Below are 21,304 nucleotides of genomic sequence, written 5' to 3'. Positions count from 1 at the left end.
TGTAATTCCTGCCAATGGTGCTTCAACAAAGTACTGAGTAAAGTTTTTTTTCAATTTTTTCCCCCATAAATTAATTTTAAAAATTCTAACCCAGTTTTTGCTTTGCCGTTATGGGGTATTGTGTGTAGATTGAGGGGGATTTTTTAAATATACATTTTAGAATAAGTCTGTAACATAACAAAAGGTGGGGGAAATGAAGTCTGAATACTTTCCGAATGCGCAGTCTATAGCCTTTCACTGACAAAAACTGAATCTTACATTAGAGACACTATTGTATGGTGTGATATACAGTAAGTGCCAACAAATTACATTTCTGTTGGCACCAATATCACTCCCATATTTCCACGAGTTTACCCGGCCTTAAAATAGACTATATTACACTACGTAGACAAGGGAATCTGTTGTGACAGCTCTTCTGCCGTTTTAGTGTCTACCTTCCACGCTTGGTCAGCAGTGGTTCTTATAATCGTGTAATTAGACACCTTCCCACCAGCTGTAGCGCCAGCGCCCTTGAGCTTCCCACAACGCCACTAAAGCACTTGTAGCCGTCACATCCCGCCAGTTAAACCAAACCCCTCAGCCGTAACACCCTGCTCAGGTTTGGGATAGAAATGATGGGAGTCTGTGTGTGTGTGTGTGGGAGGTGGTGTGTGGGAGGTGGTGTGTGTGTGTGGGGGGGAGGTGGTGTGTGTGTGTGTGTGTGGGAGGTGGCGTGTGTGTGTGTGTGTGTGTGTGTGTGTGTGTGAGGGAGGTGGTGTGTGTAAGGTACAGGATACGTCACGGCCTGTAGTGTACTCTATACACACACACACACGGCTTGCCTCACGTCATGTCACTGACATGCCAGGGGAGTTGAGTGGGGCTTTGCTAGGTGATTTGTGATGTTGATAGGCTCGTTTAACGCTGCAATTAAGGTACTGGAATGACGAGTGTTGCAGTTCAGCGAGGGGACGGAGAGGGACCACATGACGTCGAACTCTGACGTCAAGAGGTGTCGGTCAACGACGGCCCCACCCCCACCCCCCCACACGCACATGTCGTACCGCGGTCCATGCTGCATAAATGATACGCTTCGCTCCCTTTTCTTCAGTGGTTCATTACAGTACTGAGTAGTAGGTTATAATTCAGGTCATAGGGATGCATGCATACACAGCTCCACGGAGTTAAATCACGTCCATCCCATCAACAGATGGACCCAGACTATATTTGAATGTGGCACATTCCATTAATGCTTCGGTGTGTGTGTATGTGAATGCATTTGAGGAACTTTAAGCATGTGAATTGCTGTCCGTCTGTCTCTGTTTGTATGTACTGTATGTATGACTTGTGGCTGGTGCGTGTGATAGGGCTGACCCTATTTGGTCGACCGAGATCTCTTTAGTCGAGCGGTCACTATTTTAGTTTTTTTTTCATGGCGCACAAGACAGCTGTCTGATTCGCACCTGTGTCAGTGGACTAATCCATTGCGGAGGCCAAGGGAATGGCACAGTCCATAATTCTAAGACGTGATACTGAAATTGTAAATGGATATTTTATCCCCAAAAATAATGGTACAACACTAATAAATCTAGTATTACTTTATAACAAATGCGATTTCCCCCGCGTTGGATACCGTCGCTGTCCGTGGTTCTGAAACAATCTTCAGTGCGCCGTAGAATATGGGGCCTTTCCCTATGTTGCTATGTGCATAATAGCAAAGTTAACCAGCGTGTTGGGGTTGAGAACAATGCAGCGAAGGCAGCAGAGACAAGGAAACAGCCCTTGCCTTAGCCTAATTGTCTAAGAAAATTGAGGAGAGAGGAAATTAGGTCTATTTTCAATTGCCTAACTGTTAAATGTGCCTGGCTCTATAAATCATCCACATACACTACCAGTCAAAAGTTTGGACACCGACTCATTCAAGGGTTTTTCTTTATTTTGACTATTTTCTACATTGTAGAATAATAGTGAAGACATCAACACTGTGAAATAACACATATGGAATCATTTAGTAACCAAAAAAAGTGTTAAACAAATCATAATATATTTTTGTATTTGAGATTCTTCAAAGTAGCCACCCTTTGCCTTGATGACAGCGTTGCACACTCTTGGCATTCTCTCAACCAGCTTCACGAGGTAGTCACCTGGAATGCATTTCAATCAAGCGTGTGTCTGTCTATATATGGAAAAATACGTATTTAAACATTTCAACCCGTCGATTGGTCGAAAGAATAGGATGACTCTTTCGACCAAGATTATTATTTTTTTCGTCAGGGACAGCCCTAGAGTTGTGTGTGTGTGTGTACGTGTGTGTGTGTGTGCATACGTGTGTGTGTGTGTGTGTGTGTGTGTGCATACGTGTGTGTGTGCATACGTGTGTGTGTGCATACGTGTCTGTGTGTGCATACGTGTCTGTGTGTTTCCATGAATGTATTGTGTCTGTATGTTGGTATCGTCAACCTTCCACTTGTGTGTGTGTGTGGCGCATGTGTGGTTGATTCATGGCCCTTACCCAGCAGCTGTGTCTCACTAATGGCCGACGAATCGATCTTCACCAACGGAGGGGATCACACAGACACACGCAACCCGGAGGGCATCATTCAGCCTCCACAAGCTGTCCTGTTGACGGTTACCTCTATAACACATATGTCAGAGTCAAGGCCCGCGGGCCACATCCGGCCCGCGAGAAGGTTTTTTACGGCCCCTGGGATGATCTTGATTTATTATTAGAACCGGCCCGCAGACCGCAGCAAGCCGGCAGCCCGCAGATCTTTTACACGCACCAATACTACATTTCCCACAATGCAACGGTGACGCACCGAGCAGTAGGCTGCTTCATTTCAATATTTATTGGCACAGCAGTCGTCAGCATCACAGTAAAATTAACTTTCAGATACCCATCAAAAATGGCAAAACGGAAGGTGGACACTGAGAACCGGGGGTTTCAAACAAGGTGGGAGTCGGAGTATATGTTCACGGAGGTAGCTGGAAAACCTGTGTGTCTTCTGTGTGGAGAAAGTGTGGCGGTACTGAAAGAGTATAATCTGAGACGACATTATGAAACGAAACACGCGGACAAAAACAAGAATATGGACATGGAACAAAGGCTACAAAAGGCAGAGGAATTAAAACGAGGCCTCAAATCTCGACAGGCTCTGTTCAAAAAAGCCAAATCACAAGGCCAGTTTTATTTTGGCAGAAGAGATCGCTAAATCAGCCCGGCCATTTACGGAGGGGGATTTCATCAAAAACTGCATGATTAAAGTTTGTGACGAAGTTTGCCCAGAAAAAAGGTAACTCTTTTTAAATGTGAGTCTGAGCAGAAACACCATTGCCGAGAGAGTAGACCAGTTGTCCATCAATCTAAAAGAGCAGCTTGTGAAAAAGGGAAAAGATTTCATTGCATATTCCTTGGCTGTGGATGAGAGCACCGACATTTCTGACATTGCCCAGTTGTCAATTTTCATCCGCGGAGTGGACTCCAGCCTAAGCGTGACAGAGGAGTTTTTGGCTTTACGTCCTATGCATGGCACAACTACGGGGCATGATTTGTATGAAGAGGTGTCAAGATGTGTAAATGAGATGGAGCTGCCTTGGGAAAAACTCGTGGGTTTGACAACCGACGGAGCACCTGCGATGTGTGGACACAGGAGCGGACTGGTGGCGAAGATACGGGAAAAGATGCAAGAGGAAAACGCGACAGGTGAGCTGACAGCTTATCATTGTATCATACACCAGGAAGCGTTGTGCGGTAAAGCCTTGAAAATGGAGCATGTAATGAGCATCATCACGCGCACAGTTAACTTTATCAGAGCCAAAGGTTTGAATCACCGCCAGTTCAAGGCATTTCTGACGGAGTTAGAAACGGAGCATGGTGATTTGCCTTATCACACAGAGGTGCGATGGCTAAGCCAGGGAAAGGTGCTTCAAAGATGTTTCGAGCTTCGTGAGGAGATTTGTCTGTTCTTGGACAGCAAAGGGAAAGACACAACACAACTCCGAGACGAAATGTTTCTGTGTGAAATCTCTTTTCTGTGTGACATTACGAGTCATCTGAATGCAATGAACTTGCAGCTGCAGGGTCGGGATCATGTCATCTCTGATATGTACAGTACAGTGAAGGCATTTAAAACCAAACTGACTCTGTGGGAGACGCAGATGCGGAAAGAAAATTTGAGCCACTTTCCCAGCTGCCAGACCATGAAAGAGAAGCTCTCTACCAGTGCGTTCCCGAGCGCACAGTTGGCTGATAAAATAGGTATGCTTGCCGCTGACTTTCGACGCCGATTTGCTGACTTTGAAGCACAAAAAAGCAGGTTGGAACTGCTCGGTAACCCATTTGCTGTTGACGTGGAAAGCTCACCACCAAACCTCCAAATGGAGTTGATTGACCTCCAATGCAATGATGCACTGAGGGCAAAATATGCGGCAGTGGGTGCTGCGGAGTTCGCCCGTTTCCTCCCCGACACAATGCCCCAGCTGCGCATCCAGGCTGCTCAAACGTTGTCTATGTTTGGCAGCACATACCTGTGTGAACAACTGTTTTCTTTGATGAACCTGAACAAAACATCACACAGAAGTCGACTTACTGCTGAACACCTCCACTCAATTCTGAGGATTTCCTCAGCTCAGAGCCTTACCCCGAACATTGATGAACTTGTGGAAAAGATGGGACACCACCAAGTATCACCCTCAACCTCAAACAAGTGAACATTACTGTGCAATCACATATTTAGAGTTTTTACTCAGTTCAAGTTTAAAAGTTAAAGTTTAATATTTGTTTTCACTGCATGTTACTTCTCCTTAAACAAAGTGTTGTTTTTGATTAATAGATTTTTGCACTTTATTTTATTGTATTTCAATCCAATTATATTTTAAAAATATTTCAGTTGAGTGGATGATAGAAAATTGCTATTATTGTTTTTTTCTTTGAAGTAAATTTAGCCCACTTTTGCTAAAATAGAAAATATAGGCTACTGATGGTGCCTTGAATACCGGTTTCTTTCATTTAATGTTCATGTTATGGGGATTTTTATATAAAGGAAATTTGTCTTTTGTGTCTGTTGAAAATTAAAGATTACTGACAGAGCCATAAGAAAATATTGCTTTATTTATCTGATCATGTAACAGTCCTGACCTATTTATGTTAGTTTTTATGTGTTTTTGGTCAGGGCATGTGTTTTGGGTGGGCAGTCTATGTTATCTGTTTCTATGTTGGTTTCGGTTTGCCTGGTATGGCTCTTGATTAGAGGCAGGTGGTTTGCATTTTCCTCTAATCAAGAGTCATATTTAGGTAGGGCATTCTCACTGTTTGTTTGTGGGTGATTGTCTCCTGTGATGTCTTCGTCGTGTTCGATGTTATTCACTTTCGGAGCTGTTTGGCTGTTCGTGTATTTTGATGTAACGTTCCTGTTCGTGAGTTTACGTTTGTCTATGTAAGTTTATGTTCAGGTTCCGTTTTACGTCGTTTTTTGTTATTTTGTAAGTTTTGAAAGTGCTTGTTTTCGTGTCATCAGTTTTCGTTATTAATAAATAAGGATGGCATATTTCCCGGACTCCGCATTTTGGTCAGAAGATCCTTCTCTCCTCACCTCATCTGAGGATGAGGAAAGCGACAGCTATTACAGAATCACCCACCAACAAAATGTGACCAAGCGGTATGGGAAAAATAAACGGAGTAAGGGACAGAAGAAGGAGCAATGGACATGGGACGATGTTCTGGATGGAAAGGGTGTCTACACATGGGAGGAGATCCTAGCGGGTAGAGATCGCCTCCCATGGGAACAGCTGGAGGCACTGAGGAGAGCGGAGGCTACCGGAGAGAGGAACCGGAATTATGAGGGGACACGTCTTGCACGGAAGCCCGAAAAGCCCGTGAGTAAATCCCAAAAATTTCTTGGGGGGGGGCTAAAGGGTAATGGGCCAAGGGCAGGTAGGAGACCTGCGCCCACTTCCCAGGCTAACCGTGGAGAGCGGGAGTACGGGCAGACACCGTGTTACGCAGTAGAGCGCACGGTGTCTCCTGTACGTGTGCATAGGCCGGTGCGGGTTATTCCACCTCCCCGCACTGGTAGGGCGAGATTGGGCATTGAGCCAGGTGTCATGAGGCCGGCTCAACGCGTCTGGTCTCCAGTGCGTCTCCTCGGGCCGGCATACATGGCACCTGCCTTACGCATGGTTTCCCCGGTTCGCCTACACAGCCCGGTGCGGGTTATTCCACCTCCCCGTACTGGGCGGGCGACCGGGAGCATTCAACCAGGTAAGGTTGGGCAGGCTCAATGCTCAAGAGAGCCAGTACGCCTGCACGGTCCGGTATTTCCGGCGCTACCTCCCCGCCCCAGCCTAGTACCTACAGTGCCTACACTACGCACTAGGCTACCAGTGCATTTCCAGAGCCCTGTTCCTCCTCCACGCACTCTCCCTATAGTGCGTGTATCCAGTTCAGTGCCTCCAGTTCCGGCCCCACGCACTAAGCCACCTGTGCGTCTCCTAAGTCCTGTACACACTGTCACTTCTCCCCGTACTAGTCCTGAGGTGCGTGCCCTCAGCCAGGTGCCACCAGTGCCGGTACCACGCACCAGGTATAGAGTACGCTTTGAGAGTTCAGTGTGCCCTGTCCCTGCTCCACGCACTAGTAGGAAGGTGCTTATCATTAGCCCGGTGCCTCCAGTTCCGGCACCACGCACCAGGTCTACAGTGCGCCGTATCCGGCCAGAGCCATCCGTCTCCCCAGCGCCATCTGAGCCATCCGTCTCCCCAGCGCCATCTGAGCCATCCGTCTCCCCAGCGCCATCTGAGCCATCCGTCTCCCCAGCGCCATCTGAGCCATCCGTCTCCCCAGCGCCATCTGAGCCATCCGTCTGCCAGGAGCCTGCAAAGCCGCCCGTCTGCCATGAGCCTGCAAAGCCGCCCGTCTGCCATGAGCCTACAGAGCCATCCGCCAGACAGGAGCCGCTAGAGCCGTCAGCCAGACAGGAGCCGCTAGAGCCGCCCGCCAGACAGGATCTGCCAGAGCCGCCAACCAGACAGGATCTGCCAGAGCCGCCAACCAGACAGGATCTGCCAGAGCCGCCAACCAGACAGGATCTGCCAGAGCCGCCAACCAGACAGGATCTGCCAGAGCCGCCAGAGAGCCATGAGCAGCCAGAGCCGTCAGAGAGCCATGAGCAGCCAGAGCCGTCAGAGAGCCATGAGCAGCCAGAGCCGTCAGAGAGCCATGAGCAGCCAGAGCCGTCAGAGAGCCATGAGCGTCGAGAGCCGTCAGCCTGCCATGAGCGTCGAGAGCCGTCAGCCTGCCATGAGCGTCGAGAGCCGTCAGCCTGCAATGAGCGTCTAGAGCCGTCAGTCTGCCATGAGCGTCGAGAGCCGTCAGTCTGCCATGAGCGTCGAGAGCCGTCAGTCTGCCATGAGCGTCGAGAGCCGTCAGCCTGCCATGAGCGTCGAGAGCCGTCAGCCTGCCATGAGCGTAGAGAGCCGTCAGTCTGCCATGAGCGTCGAGAGCCGTCAGCCTGCCATGAGCGTAGAGAGCCGTCAGTCTGCCATGAGCGTCGAGAGCCGTCAGCCTGCATGGACCTGCCAGAGCCGTCCAAACAGGACCTGCCAGAGTCCTTCAGCCGGGATCTGCCCCTTGTCCCGGTGTTGCCCCTTGTCCCGGTGTTGCCCCTTGTCCCGGTGCTGCCCCTTGTCCCGGTGCTGCCCCTTGTCCCGGTGCTGCCCCTTGTCCCGGTGCTGCCCCTTGTCCCGGTGCTGTCCCTTGTCCCGGTGCTGCCCCTTGTCCCGGTGCTGCCCCTTGTCCAGGTGCTGCCCCTTGTCCCGGTGCTGCCCCTTGTCCCGGTGCTGCCCCTTATTCCAGTGATGGTCCTTATCCTGGTGCTACCCCTTGTTCTGGTGCTGCCCCTTGTCCCGGTGCTACCCCTTGTCCCGGTGCTGCCCCTTGTTCCGGTGCTAGATGTTTATTTAGGGGGAGGTAGTGTTAGGGTGGTCAGTAGAAGGGGTAGAAAGAAGAGGGGAGTGACTATGGTGGTGTGGGGACAGCGTCCTGAGCCGGAACCACCACCGTGGTCAACTGCCCACCCGGACCCTCCCCTGGACTTTGTGCTGGTGCGCCCGGTGTTCGCACCTTGGGGGGGGGGGGTACTGTAACAGTCCTGACCTATTTATGTTAGTTTTTATGTGTTTTTGGTCAGGGCATGTGTTTTGGGTGGGCAGTCTATGTTATCTGTTTCTATGTTGGTTTCGGTTTGCCTGGTATGGCTCTTGATTAGAGGCAGGTGGTTTGCATTTTCCTCTAATCAAGAGTCATATTTAGGTAGGGCATTCTCACTGTTTGTTTGTGGGTGATTGTCTCCTGTGATGTCTTCGTCGTGTTCGATGTTATTCACTTTCGGAGCTGTTTGGCTGTTCGTGTATTTTGATGTAACGTTCCTGTTCGTGAGTTTACGTTTGTCTATGTAAGTTTATGTTCAGGTTCCGTTTTACGTCGTTTTTTGTTATTTTGTAAGTTTTGAAAGTGCTTGTTTTCGTGTCATCAGTTTTCGTTATTAATAAATAAAGATGGCATATTTCCCGGACTCCGCATTTTGGTCAGAAGATCCTTCTCTCCTCACCTCATCTGAGGATGAGGAAAGCGACAGCTATTACAGATCATATTGGAATATATTTGTTAGGTTTTCAGTAGGTTCAATTAGGTTCACTAGACTATATGCGTCATTTAAAAAATTTTCAATGAACATTCGAACAGTCCGGCCCTCGGCTTGTAGCTAAATTTTTTATTTGGCCCTCCGTCCATTTGACTTTGACACCCCTGCTCTATAACATAAAAATAACATGAGCTGGCGCACACCCAGAAAATAGTTTGTGTGGAGGTGCTGACTAACGGCAAATAAACTAGAAACTATCAAAATAAAGAAAGTCAGGGTCTGACCCTAAATACCAATTAAGTTGCTGGGAGATTTCACGTGGAGTGTGCGACTTTCTTTATTTTGATTGTTTATAGGCTACCTCTATAACCTCATCAGCTGTAACTATATGCTCATGATCACTACCGCTGTAGACCATTACCAGCAGCTAATGGGCCCTAACGGCCATGTCAGACCTAGTTGAACTCTCACCTCCTGGTTAGTCAGAAGAGCAATGCCCAGCACCCCCTAAATGGTTCCTCCCGAGGTGTATTACTATAAAACTCATGGGAGTCATTTTTTTTCTTCACTTGTTATTTATGTGGGTGAGAGTTTGGCTTATGGTAAACTATTGTCCCAAATATTCACAAATTTTGCGCTTGCTTAAAAATCTAACTTCATTTGATTGCATTGGGTCAACCAATCAGAACATAATGTAAAATGTGTGACGTGAAACTTTAAAAAAATAATCTAACTTTACGAGCAAACAGCATTTCTTCTTTTGTATCATGCTACGTATTCCAACTCTCCTACAAGAGACCGTCGTGTACTGGCATGGCCGCGTGCACCTTTTTAGTTGTCTAGTCAATGAAATCAAAAGATCTGTGTCCCCTTTTCAAGTATGATTTTGAAATTGAGGATAGAACAGTAGAAGCTAAATTGTAAGGGCTGGTGAGGTCAAAGTTGAAATAACTAACCAGTATGCTGGATGTGTGTGTCCTATAGGGCTCCAGGTCCAGTGGGAGGGTGCACAGTTTTGGGAAGCGAGAGCAGTCCATCAAGAGGAACCCCGACGTCCCCGTGGTGGTGAGAGGATGGCTCTACAAACAGGTAAGCAACACACACACATGCACACACATGCACACACAACACATACACGCACACACGTATGCGTACCTACACGTACAAAGGCGCACACACCTAATACAACTAATGAAACTTGAAATGCGCACACACACACACACACACGTATGCATACCAACACGCTCGAAGGCACATACGGCTAATGAAACTTGAAACGCACGAACGTGCACACACACACACACACACACACACACACACACACACACACACACACACACACACACACACACACACACACACACACACACACACACACACACACACACACTATCTATCAGTGTTTCCCAACCCCTAAGGAGAGGTTTGGGAAGTACTTGCATAGGCTGCCATGGCAACAGAGGTCATGGACACATCACATGGACATGCATTGGGTTGCTTTTCAAAAACAGGATAGAGCTCATTGGTTGATAGGTATCTGTAGGACAATACTGATTGGATGATAGTGGGACAAGCAAGCCAATGGAGATGATAGACATGGGTGTGCAGGCTGTCAGTTGATTGGTCAACAGGAACTCTGATTACAAAGCTCATCGGTTGACACAAAGGTCTGCGGAATCTACAGGATACTGTCGATTGGTTAGTAGAGACACACAGAGACTCATAGAATAGAGCTCATTGGTAGATAGGTTTCTGTAGGACAACATGATTGGATAAACTGGTAGCTGGGTGTATGGAACATATTGTATACGTTTTTTTTGTACACAGTCCCAAATGACACCCTATTCCATATGTAGTGCACTACTTTTTACTTGAGCTGGTCACAGGTAGGGCACCAAATAAGAAGTAGTGTGTACCATTTGGGATACACACAGTGTTTTAATGAGCTCCAGGGTTGACCTTTGAACCCTGTTTATGTCTGCCAGGTAGATGGATGTGACTTTGCCCTCGCTGGAACTGGGAAAATCCAGCACTGTCACATTTTTATAAAACTCTAAGAGAAAACAGAAGCACAATGCAAATATCTTTAACTGACAGACACGCATTATCGGTGGAAACACACAAACACCCACATAGAAAGACACGCTCTTTCTCTCTCTCTCTCTCTCTTTCTCTCTCTCTCTCTCTCTCTTTCTCTCTCTCTCTCTCTCAGGCACTCACGCACCACACACACACTCACTTCTGAGGGAACACTATTCAAACACCAAATGAGTTTCCTCCAAAACAAACTCCCTATCATGACAATGGGGACATGAACACGCTCTTCCTACCAGGGAAAAGATTCAAACAGGCAGCACTTAATTACTGTGTGTGGCGTGTGTGTGATCTGTTTTGAAGTGTGTTTTTCCCTTCTATCTTTCATCATTCCCCTGGCTGCAAGTGTGTTTGAAAAGCGATGGCAGGCATCGCGGGGCCAATAAAGGAGTGTAGGCCTGACTTCTCCTTCGCCTTCTTTTACAGGACCGTTCTGGAATGAGGCTTTGGAAGAGGAAGTGGTTTGTGCTGGCTGACTACTGCCTGTTCTACTATAAAGGTGAGATGGTTTGTGTGTGTAGGGGAGATGCGACGTGGTATTTTCGTGCTGTAAGTGTAGGCTTAATGACCTCATAGGCATATTTCCTCTGCCGCTGACCTGGCACTAAGATGTGAGCGTAGGACAGTTTTGTTCGATTTGTCCACTGTTAATACACCCCCCCCCCCCCCCCCCCACCACACACACACCCAAAAAAATCTAAATTGTAAGTCAGCGGTAAAGTTTTCAAGATGGACTACTTCCAGTACAGAGCAAAACTGGGATGATGTTGATCTGATTTGAACACATCATCATGTCCTATTGGCTGAGATAGAAGAGAGGCCAAATTGGAGAACAACGGAAGCTATTTATAGTCAAGGTTTCATAAAAGGGCCTTTCTCGAGACTAGACGGCAATCTGGGATCTTGGCTGGGCCTTGTGAGTGAAAGGGTTTGCCGAACGAGCCTGGAAATAAACCACACGGATACTCATTACACTTTGTACTTTGGTTTAATCTCACCGTGTTTGTTCTTGCCACATCTTGGCGACGCCAACGAGCGCTCATCATTCCAGACCCCTGGTAGTCTATGGGTGAGTCCCAAATGGCACTCTGTGCCCTGTTTAGTACTATACTTGTGGTCAAAAGTAGTGAACTATACAGGAGAAGTAGTGCACTACTCCGAGAATAGGGTGGCATTTGGGACACGGACTCTCCTGAACCCCAGACACTGTCCCACATCTGAACCATTCTCAATGTTGCCTTAACGTTAGGAGAGCGTTATGTAAGAGATTGGAACCAGAATGTCTGGAGTTGATGAGGGAGCCAGAAGTTTAATCAGTGGTTAATCTGTGTTCCGAGGTCTCGCTCTTCATTTTTCTCTCGCCTTCACTATCTCTCCCTGTGTCACTCTCTTGCTGTCTAACCCCCTCTCGCTCACTTACTCTTTCACTTTTACTCCTTCCCCCGCTCTCTCACCCTCTTCCTCCATCTTTCTCCCTCTCTCTCCCCTCTCTTCATCTTCATCCTACTCCCATTTTACTCCAAGTCTATTTCGGCCGCCATCGACTCTTTCCCTGTTTCTCGCTCTATTAATCTGTTCATTTCTCTGCGTTAAGGTGTGTATGTGTGGGCAGATAAAAGGACGAGGCCCCATGTGGAGAATTTCTCCTCCAAAGCTCCTTGAATTTATTTTTAACCAATTACTCTTTAATCCAACCCCCCCCCCACCCCCGCCTTCACTTATCAACCAAACATTCCAATCCACCACACACACGACCACATGTTTTCGCACACACACACACACACACACACACACACACACACACACACACACACACACACACACACACACACACACACACACACACACACACACACACACACACACACACACACACACACACACACACACACACACACACACACACACACACACACAAATTCTAGCACTCTGTCACAATGTGCAGCGGTGGAAACACTCCCCCCATGAGAGTTGTCCCTTTTTATTTATAGCAGTGTGAGCTAATTAAGATATGACCAGGCTCTAGTGTCAGAAGGGGCACACAGTGGCATGACACTGATGCCAAACCTGGCAGAGGACGGCCGTGGTATGAACCCGGCCAATGCCAACTGGATGGGCGGAGATCGATTTTGTGGAGTGGCAGTGTAGTGCCAGTTTGGATAAGGGGGGGTTAGTGGTTTGACAGAGTACTGCCACATGGGTGTCGGGGGAGGGGAGTTTTTTTTACTATCCAAAATGATTAGTGGGTCGTAAGTGACATCTCTCTCCCACCCCTCTCTCTCTCTCTATGTATCTCTGTTTCTCCTCTGTCTATCTCTCTCTCTCAATGCAGTAGACTTTCTTGACATAGCAAGTTAAATGACTTACATTGTCAAAGTAGACATATAACAAAAAAACGGCAATAAGGCGTCAATAATAGTAGCAGTTGTGGAAATGGGTTTTCAATTAACAGCAGCTACAACAACGATATGAATGAAAATAACAATACATTAAAGCAAGTAGTAGACCATTTTCAACATGACGTGGCGTGAAAGCCTAAACAAAACTAAATGGGAAATATTATTGACGTTGCACTTTTCAGTGGCTTCTCCTCAGGTTGTGGCCTAAGCTGCACATTTTGCCTTTTCACTCAATAAATATTGGATTGCATTTTATAGTTTCAAATTCTTTGTACCGAATGATCATTTTGGGAAAGATTCTCTTCGGTCTGAGTATTTGTCACTGTGGAATAGAAAATGCAGCTCGCTCTCTACCTCTCCCCTGGAGCAGAGTGAGCACAGCCTGTCCTCTCTGGGCAGCCAGGTTTGCCTGTGACGACCAGTCTCTATAGCCAGACTGTTCTCACGGAGTCTGTAGCTAGTCAGTGTTTTCCTCAGTTCTTCTATCAGTCACAGTGGTCAGATAGTCTGCTACCATGTTACTGTCTGTTTAGAGCCAAATAGCATTGAAGCTTTCTTTGATTTTTATATATATTTTTTTGCTTTGTGATGATTTGGTTGAGCCAGATTTGAGTGCTGTCCTGAGACTCTATGGGGTTGGTTTGGGTTAGTGAACTGAGCCTCAGAACCAGCTGACTGAGGGAACTCTTCTCTGGTTTAATCTCTTGACATTGTAGGGTTGAGTGATGAAATGTTTTAGGGTCACTTGATTTTAGATGGCTTTTTTTTTCTTCATTTCGAATAGAGGGGGGGGGGTTGTATGGCCCAATTCTGCTCTTACATGTGTTATTTTTTGAGTATTTCTTTGCACTTGCAATACAATCTTACAAAACTCAGCATGCAGTATTTTGATTGGATTTGTCCCATTTGCTGAATTTGTTATTGGAGAGTGGACCCCATACTTCGTGACCCTTTAGAGCAATTGGTTCTATTTTAAAGCATAGAATGCTTTTCTTCCTTTGTCTCTCAGCTGTGAAAGCTACCTGTGAAAGCTACCTGTGAAAGCTACCAGTGTCGCTGATATTTAGTCCTAGATACGTGTCGTTTTTTTTGGTGTGTTCAAAATAGAACAGTGTCCAAATAGAATTTATATTTGTCATCCTGATTTCCGGACCTATTTTGGAATATCATTATATTTGTATTTTATTTTAGGTTTACTGTCTGAGCCCAGGTCTGACAGAACCTGTGCCTATGATCTAGATGCTGCTGTAAGCCCTCCTTAGCGGCAGACAGCAGCACCAGGTCACGTGCGTACAGCAGACACTTGATTTCAGCGTCGGGTAGGGTGAAACCAGGTGCTGCACATTCTTCTACTGTTTTTTTTGCCAATTCATTCATGTAGATGTTAAATAGTGTTGGACTTATTGAGCAGCCCTGTTTCACTCCACGTCTCTGAGAGAAGACGTCTGTTTGCTTGTTGCCAATTTGACCTGCACGTTTGTTTTTAGTGTATGATTTCCCTCCGATACCACTTTGTATTAGTTTATTAAAAAAATACCGTTGTGCCGAAAAATTTGTACATTTTGCCTTTGTTTTGGTCTACTTGTTTGTCAATTAGAGTGTGGCGGGTATAAATGTGGTCTGTCAAGCGGTAATTTGTTAGAAATCCAATCTGGCTTCTGCTCAGGACGTTGTGTTCATCAAGGAAATTAAGTAGTCTGCTATTTATGATACTGCAGAGAATGTGCTGTTAACGCAAATTCCTCTAATTATTTGGATCAAATTTGTCTCCATTTTTATAGATTGGTGTGATCAATCCTTTGTTCCAAATATCGTGGAAAATACCTACAGTGAGGATAATGTTGAAGAGTATAGTTAATTTGAATATGTAGTCTGTATATTTGATCATTTCATTTAAAATACCGTCCGCACCACAGGCCTTTTTGTGTTGGAGAGTGTACAGTTAATTATTGTTCTGTAATTGAGGTATCCATAAGATTCTTATTTGTAATTGTTCTTGTATATATTGTTGTTATGGGCTCGTTGTTATATTGCTGTAGAGGTTTGCAAAGTGATTTCTTCACATATCACCATATTGGATAGCCAATTTATTTAATTTATCCCAGTTATCCCAGAAGTGGTTTGATTCTATGGATTCCTCAATTCCATCCAGGTGATTTCTAATGAGCGGGTGTTTTTTTGTTCTTAAGGTTTGTATTGCTTCAGTGTTTCCCCATATTGAAGGTGTATATTTTTGTTGTCTGGTTTTCTGTGTTTTTGATTAGATATATTTCTCAATTACTTTCTTAGATTTTTGTAATCATTATCAAACCATTTTTCATTCTCTATTATTTTTGGTTTGCTGTTATGTTTCGTTATATTAGCCAAGGAGGATAATTTGTCAAATATAATGTTACTTCCAAATGTACACCTTCATTGCTGTAGGAGAATGTTAAGGCTAAAAAGTTGTCCAGGAGAGATTTGAGTTTTCAGGGTACTAATTGCTTTTATGGTAGATTTCTGTACTGTTTGCACTCCATCTATAGACCTGTTTAGTGGCATGTCATTTATTGGTTGTGTTCCGCTTTTCTCAGATGCACTGTGATTTTACTGTGGTTGAGCTCTCTTTTCTTTCTCTTTTCTTCCTCTCGATTTTCTATCTCTCTTTCTCTCTCCTGTCTTGTCTCTCCTGTCTTGTCTCTCTTTCTTTCTTCCCCCCTCCCCTCCCTTAACAGACAGCAGGGAGGAGTCAGTCCTGGGTAGTATTCCTCTACCCAGCTACGTCGTCTCAGCCGTGGAGCCCGAGGACCACATCAGCCGAAAGTACGCCTTCAAGGTAAGACTCCGAGTTCGCCTCTCAACAGGTCTTACGTGTAGTGTTTTTAATGTGTATTTTTTTGTTGGTTCATTTGACTAATGTAATATTCTACGGCTTTATGTTGTCTCTGTTTAACTGTTTTATATTTGTAAGCGACGCGACATTTATTCCTACTGTTAAAATATAACTAGCGTTATTGCTTTTATTACTCACCAGCGTCTTGTTGACTGATAGATTATGGACTGAATATGAATTGGTTCTCTGCTTCACATTGACTTCTATTTGACCAGCCGCTGGCTTGGAGGCATTGCATCACCGTGAGGTCACTATGCTCACAGGGAGAATTCTGTCAATCAATGATTGATGATATTCTGGATAAGAAGCCAATCAGATGTTTAATTGCATCCATCCTCCCTTTCTATTGGCTATTGAGGATTTCAAATCAAATCGAATTTTATTTGGTACATGTGCCGAATACAACAGGTATTGAATAGCTTACAATCCCTTAACCAACAATGCAGTTCAAGAAATAGAGTTAAGAAAATATTGACTAAATAAACTAAAGTAAAATCAAATAAAGAAGTAACACAAGATAATTACATAACAATAATGATGCTACAGTATATACAGGGGATACCGGTACCGAGTCAATGTGCGGGGGTACAGGTTAGTCGAGGTCATTTGTAAAGTGACAATGCATAGATAAACAGGCGAGTAGCAGCAGTGTAATAACAACGGGAGGGAGGGGGGGCAATGTAAATAGTCCGGGTGGCCATTTTATTAATTGTTCAGGAGTCTTATGACTTGGGAGTAGAAGCTGTTGAGGAGCCTTTCGGACCTAGACTTGGCTCTCCGCTACCGCTTGCCGTTCGGTTGCAGATAGAACAGTCTATTTTTTTGGGGGGGGGGGCCTTCCTCTGACACCACCTAATGTATAGGTCGTTGATCAAATTGGATTCTCTGTATTGGTCGCTTTTTAACTTTCTAATTTGCTTGTCTACTAAATTAATATATCAATTTTTTTTAATTAGAAAGGTATTTTCTCCACAATGCCTCCAACCATAGGTTTTCTCTACAGACATGTTATAGGTATAATACTACAGTATATCATTTAGGACTCCCCGCCTATGCCATAGAGCTACTGTGCCTTCCGAAAGTATTCACACCCCTTGTTTGTTGTAAAAAAAAAAAAAATAGGGTTAATATAAATTTAAATTTGTCAATGATCTACACAAAATATTCCGTCAAAGTGGAAGAAAAATTTTAACATTTCTAAATAAGAAAAAAAAGTCTATCCATGTTAGAATCATCTTTGGCAGTAACTACAGATGTGAGTCTTTCTGGGTAGGTCTCTAAGAGTTTTCCACACCTGGATTGTGGAGAATTTGCCGTTTATTCGTTTCAAAATTCTTGAAGCTCTGTCATTGGTTGTTGATCATTGCCAGACTACCATTTTCCGGTTTTCAAGTAGATTTTTGTCAAAATTGTAACTCGGTCACTCAGGAAAATGTACATTCTTCTTGGCAAACAAATTCAGTGTAGATTTAACTTTGTGTTTTAGGTTATTGTCCTGCTGAAAGGTGAATTAATCTCCCAGTGTCTGGTGGAAAGCAGACTGAACCAGGTTTTCCTCTAGGATTTTGCCTGTGCTTAGTTCCTTTCAGTTTCTTTTTTATCCTGAAAAACTCCCCAGTCCTTAAAAATTACAAGCATACCCATAACATGATGCAGCCACCACTATGCTTGAAAATATGGAGAGTGGTACTCAGTAATGTGTTGTATTGGCTTTGGCCCAAACATAACAGTTTGTATTCAGAACAAAAAGTGAATTGCTTTGCCACATTTTTTGCAGTATTACTTTAGTGCCTTGTTGCAAACAGGATGCATGTTTTGGAATATTTTATTCTGCACAGGCTTCCTTCTTTTTACTCTGTCAATTAGGGTTAGTATTGTGGAGTAACTACAATGTTGTTTATCCATCCTCAGTTTTATCCTATCACAGCCATTAAATTCTTAAAACTGTAACTGTTTTAAAGTCACTATTGGCCTCATGGTGAAGTCCCTAAGCGGTTTCCTTCCTCTCCAGCAACTGAGTTAGGGTGGACGCCTGTATCTTTGTAGTGACTGGGTGTATTGATAAACCATCTAAAGTGTAATTAATAAATTCACCATGAAAAAAGGGATATTCAAGGCATTGGAAAACCTCCCTGGTCTTTGTGGTTGAATCTGTGTTTGAAATTCACTTCTCGATTGAGAGACCTGATAATTGTATGTGTGGGGTACAGAGATGAGGTAGTCATTCAAAAATCATGTTAAACACTATTATTGTACATAGAATGAGTCCTATAAGTTTCTAATGTATGTGACTTGTTTAGCACATTTTTACTATTGACCTTATTTAGGCTTGCCAGAACAAAGAGGTTGAATACTTATTGACTCAAGACATTTCCGATTTTCATTTTTTATTAATTTGTAAACATTTCTAAAAACATAATTCCCCTTTCACATTATGGGGTATTGTGTGGAGGCCATTGAAAACACATCTAAATGTAATCCATTTTAAATTCAGGCTGTAACACAACAAAATGTGGAAAAAGTCAAGGGGTGTGAATTATTTCTGAAGGCCCTGTATACAAGTGACAGAGACTGTGGTGCTAGCTGTATATCTGTTGGTTCTAGATTACCCACATCTTTCTCTAATGTCCTCTGCTAGTGGTTTCATTCCCACAGGAAGCCAGTGTGGATCCGTGACGTTTCCTTTCCGCCCTACATATACAGCCTTGCCTCTGTTGTCATGCAGAGCCAATAGGGGTTTAGGTTTCAGTCTATTGACTGTATGACAGACGGTAGGCCTGGCTGGTCGTATAATATAGGCCAGTCAGTGACTGATACAACCAGTCGGTCTCCTAGTAATGTAGGTTTTCTTTTCCTGGTTCAAAAAGGGGCTTAGGTGGTGGGCGTGGCAGGGATTTTAGTGAACATTTCAGTGGCCCCAATCTTGCCGGTGTGGAGAATTTCCTGCAATATCCAATTTCCTGCAATTGTACAAATTTTTCCATGGAGCTGAGAGAAAATGTAGCAGTTTTAAAGAAGATTTCCTGCGATTCTATGCCTTTTGCTGTGGCTAAGGCTGTGTTCTATCGCTCAAACATAATGACAAAATCAATTCTCCCTGACTGTCTAGCTTTTATTTTGGTTATTGTTAGTTTTCAAAGATTATATTATAAGAAAATATATAGGTCATTTTTTTCATACATACTTTATCTTCATTTAGTCGTTTCAGTTTATACTGAAAGCATTTATTTTTTACACTGTTTGGATTTTGGTGGCCAGAAAAAACGCTCAAGGATTTCAATGGCAGAAAAATCCCTGTAATGCCTCCAATCTCCGCCCCTGTGGCTGATGACATGTATTCAATGTTATTTCAATGTTGATTCAATGTTTCCTCCCTAACCAGACCACCCTGACCCTAAAAAGGCAGTGTTTCTCAATAGTAGTTCTACGGTTGCGTATGGTTTCTTGCCCAATACAAGAACACCTGATTCTACTCTATTGCTAGTGCTTGTGTTGGGCTGAAACGAAACGGTGCAGTCTTGGTGTTACCCAGCAAGATTGCAAAGTTCTGGTAACTTTCCCCCAAATTCCTAGGTTTTCCCAGAAGTCCCAGTTGGCCCGTAATCAGTAGGGCATACGCAGGAAATCAGGAATCCTTTTCTGTAAAACTTGGGAAATTTGGGGGAAAGTTACTGGAATTTGGCAACCCTAGAAACACTGCTGTCCAGTTGTCCTGTTATAGTTTCTGCCTCATCTGGTGGTGTTTTTTGTTGTTCACTTTTCACTCTACTGTTGACTCAACTGATGCAGTGAGAAAGGCTCATAGGACTCAGTTTGCAGTTAAACTCTAGCAGGCCAAATGTAATTGAATGCAGAGTGGAGATTTGGGCTGGCGATTTTAGGATTGACTGTGGAATGGCTTGGTAATCTACTCTAAGCCCTTATCAGAGACACAGGTTATATTTGAGCTGCTGCACTCTTGTGCAGTCTGTCACACTGCCATGCGTGTGCGTGCGCGAGTGAGGCGGAGGGAGAGGCAGGGGTCAATTGAGAATGGCTAGCTTGTGTTTCCTACTGCCTGAAACTGAGATTCTGTTACTGCCATGGAAGAGTTGGGAGAATGTTAGGAGGACTGCCCCCCCGTCGATACCTGTAACCCTACCCTGTCAGGACCACTCTCCAGTGTCTCTCTAGAGTGGTGTGTGTGTGTTTTATGTCACCTGTTTAGTTTGTTTGTGCTGCAACCATTCACCACTACAGTGAGTTAGTACTGTTTTCGTCTGACTACTTCATCCCAAAAGATGTTTCCCCATGGTTAAAACCTCACTTTCCCAGCCCGCCCCTCCACGTTGGAGCCAACCAATCTAGCTAGAAGGCTGGTACCCCCCCACCCCTATTCGCTGAACTCTGTTCCCTCTCTTGTTCCTATTGGTGGGCTGCCTCGCTGGGACCCTGCGAGTGTGCGAGGTCGTCCAAATGAAACCCAAGTGCACCGTCCACTCATAAATAGGTACTGACCTCTCGACCACTTGTACTACAGCTACTGCTTTTGCCTTGTCATTTACCTTCAGTGTGTGGTTGGAAAAAGGCAAAATATATACAGCGCCGTGTATATTTGTTATGGTTTGGAGCATGTTTTGAGAGTGGTGTGCCTTTTGGATATGGTTGTGGTTTCCCTCCATTTTATCTGTCTTCTCTGTCTTGTATGATCTCATTCACTCGTGCCTCTGGTTATGTGTGTCGGCTTAACTCTGCTTTGCCTCATATCCAGCATGCCACTCGTGGAGGTAGATCGATTGATTTTATTTAAGTGAAATAAAAAATGTTCCTCTTATGCAGTCTATTTTGGAATGCACTTAAAACCTTCTAGCCTGGTCCCAGATCGGTTTCAAATGAAACGTTTCTTTATAGAGCACATTTCTCGCAGGGGATGCATGTCAAGGTGCTTAACTAGTGTTTGTGCCGTCTTGCTTGAGGATGTGAATATTCTGTATAATAACTTTCTTAACGGCTGTTCGAGGTTATTAGCCTGGTGCCAATTCTGTTTGTTGCTGACTCCTATTTTATTTTTTCTAATTTAACCCGAAGGGGATAGTCGAGCAGTAGGAGTTGTCAAGACGGCACAAACAGAATTGGCACCAGGCTAATAACCTCCCAACAGTCGTTAAGCAACACTTGGTATACAGAATATAGTTCCTATTTCCATTATGCCAATGGTTTCCCCAAAGCAGAGAGAACGTACCGTGCGAGTCGTGCGTTCATTCTGAGCGTTTATTTCTGTAAAAGTATTTCCACGTGAGAGTTCGGGGGTCTGTGTTATCGCAGCTTGGAGGCCAGGGCTA

At 44.7% G+C, this 21,304-nt stretch overlaps 1 protein-coding gene across 22 annotated transcripts in view; it reads left to right on the top strand.

The window, feature by feature from the left end:
* LOC129862751 (pleckstrin homology domain-containing family A member 7-like) overlaps positions 1–21,304 on the top strand; it is a 167,434-nt gene that overhangs the window by 102,188 nt on the left and 43,942 nt on the right. For 21 of the 22 annotated variants that reach the window (XM_055934680.1, XM_055934685.1, XM_055934684.1 and 18 more), the window contains 3 exons: positions 9,603–9,707; positions 11,139–11,211; positions 15,826–15,926. In XM_055934680.1, the coding sequence (XP_055790655.1) occupies positions 9,603–9,707; positions 11,139–11,211; positions 15,826–15,926 (279 nt within the window). Of the gene's footprint in view, positions 1–9,602; positions 9,708–11,138; positions 11,212–15,825; positions 15,927–16,684; positions 20,473–21,304 lie in introns of those variants that run through there. The other variant, XM_055934699.1, reaches the window with a different exon arrangement.

The sequence above is a fragment of the Salvelinus fontinalis genome, chromosome 9, assembly GCF_029448725.1.
Source record: "Salvelinus fontinalis isolate EN_2023a chromosome 9, ASM2944872v1, whole genome shotgun sequence".
In the NCBI taxonomy this organism is placed as follows: Eukaryota; Metazoa; Chordata; class Actinopteri; order Salmoniformes; family Salmonidae; genus Salvelinus; species Salvelinus fontinalis.
Note: the sequence above shows the minus strand (reverse complement) of the source record. Positions and strands in the feature narration are given on the sequence as shown.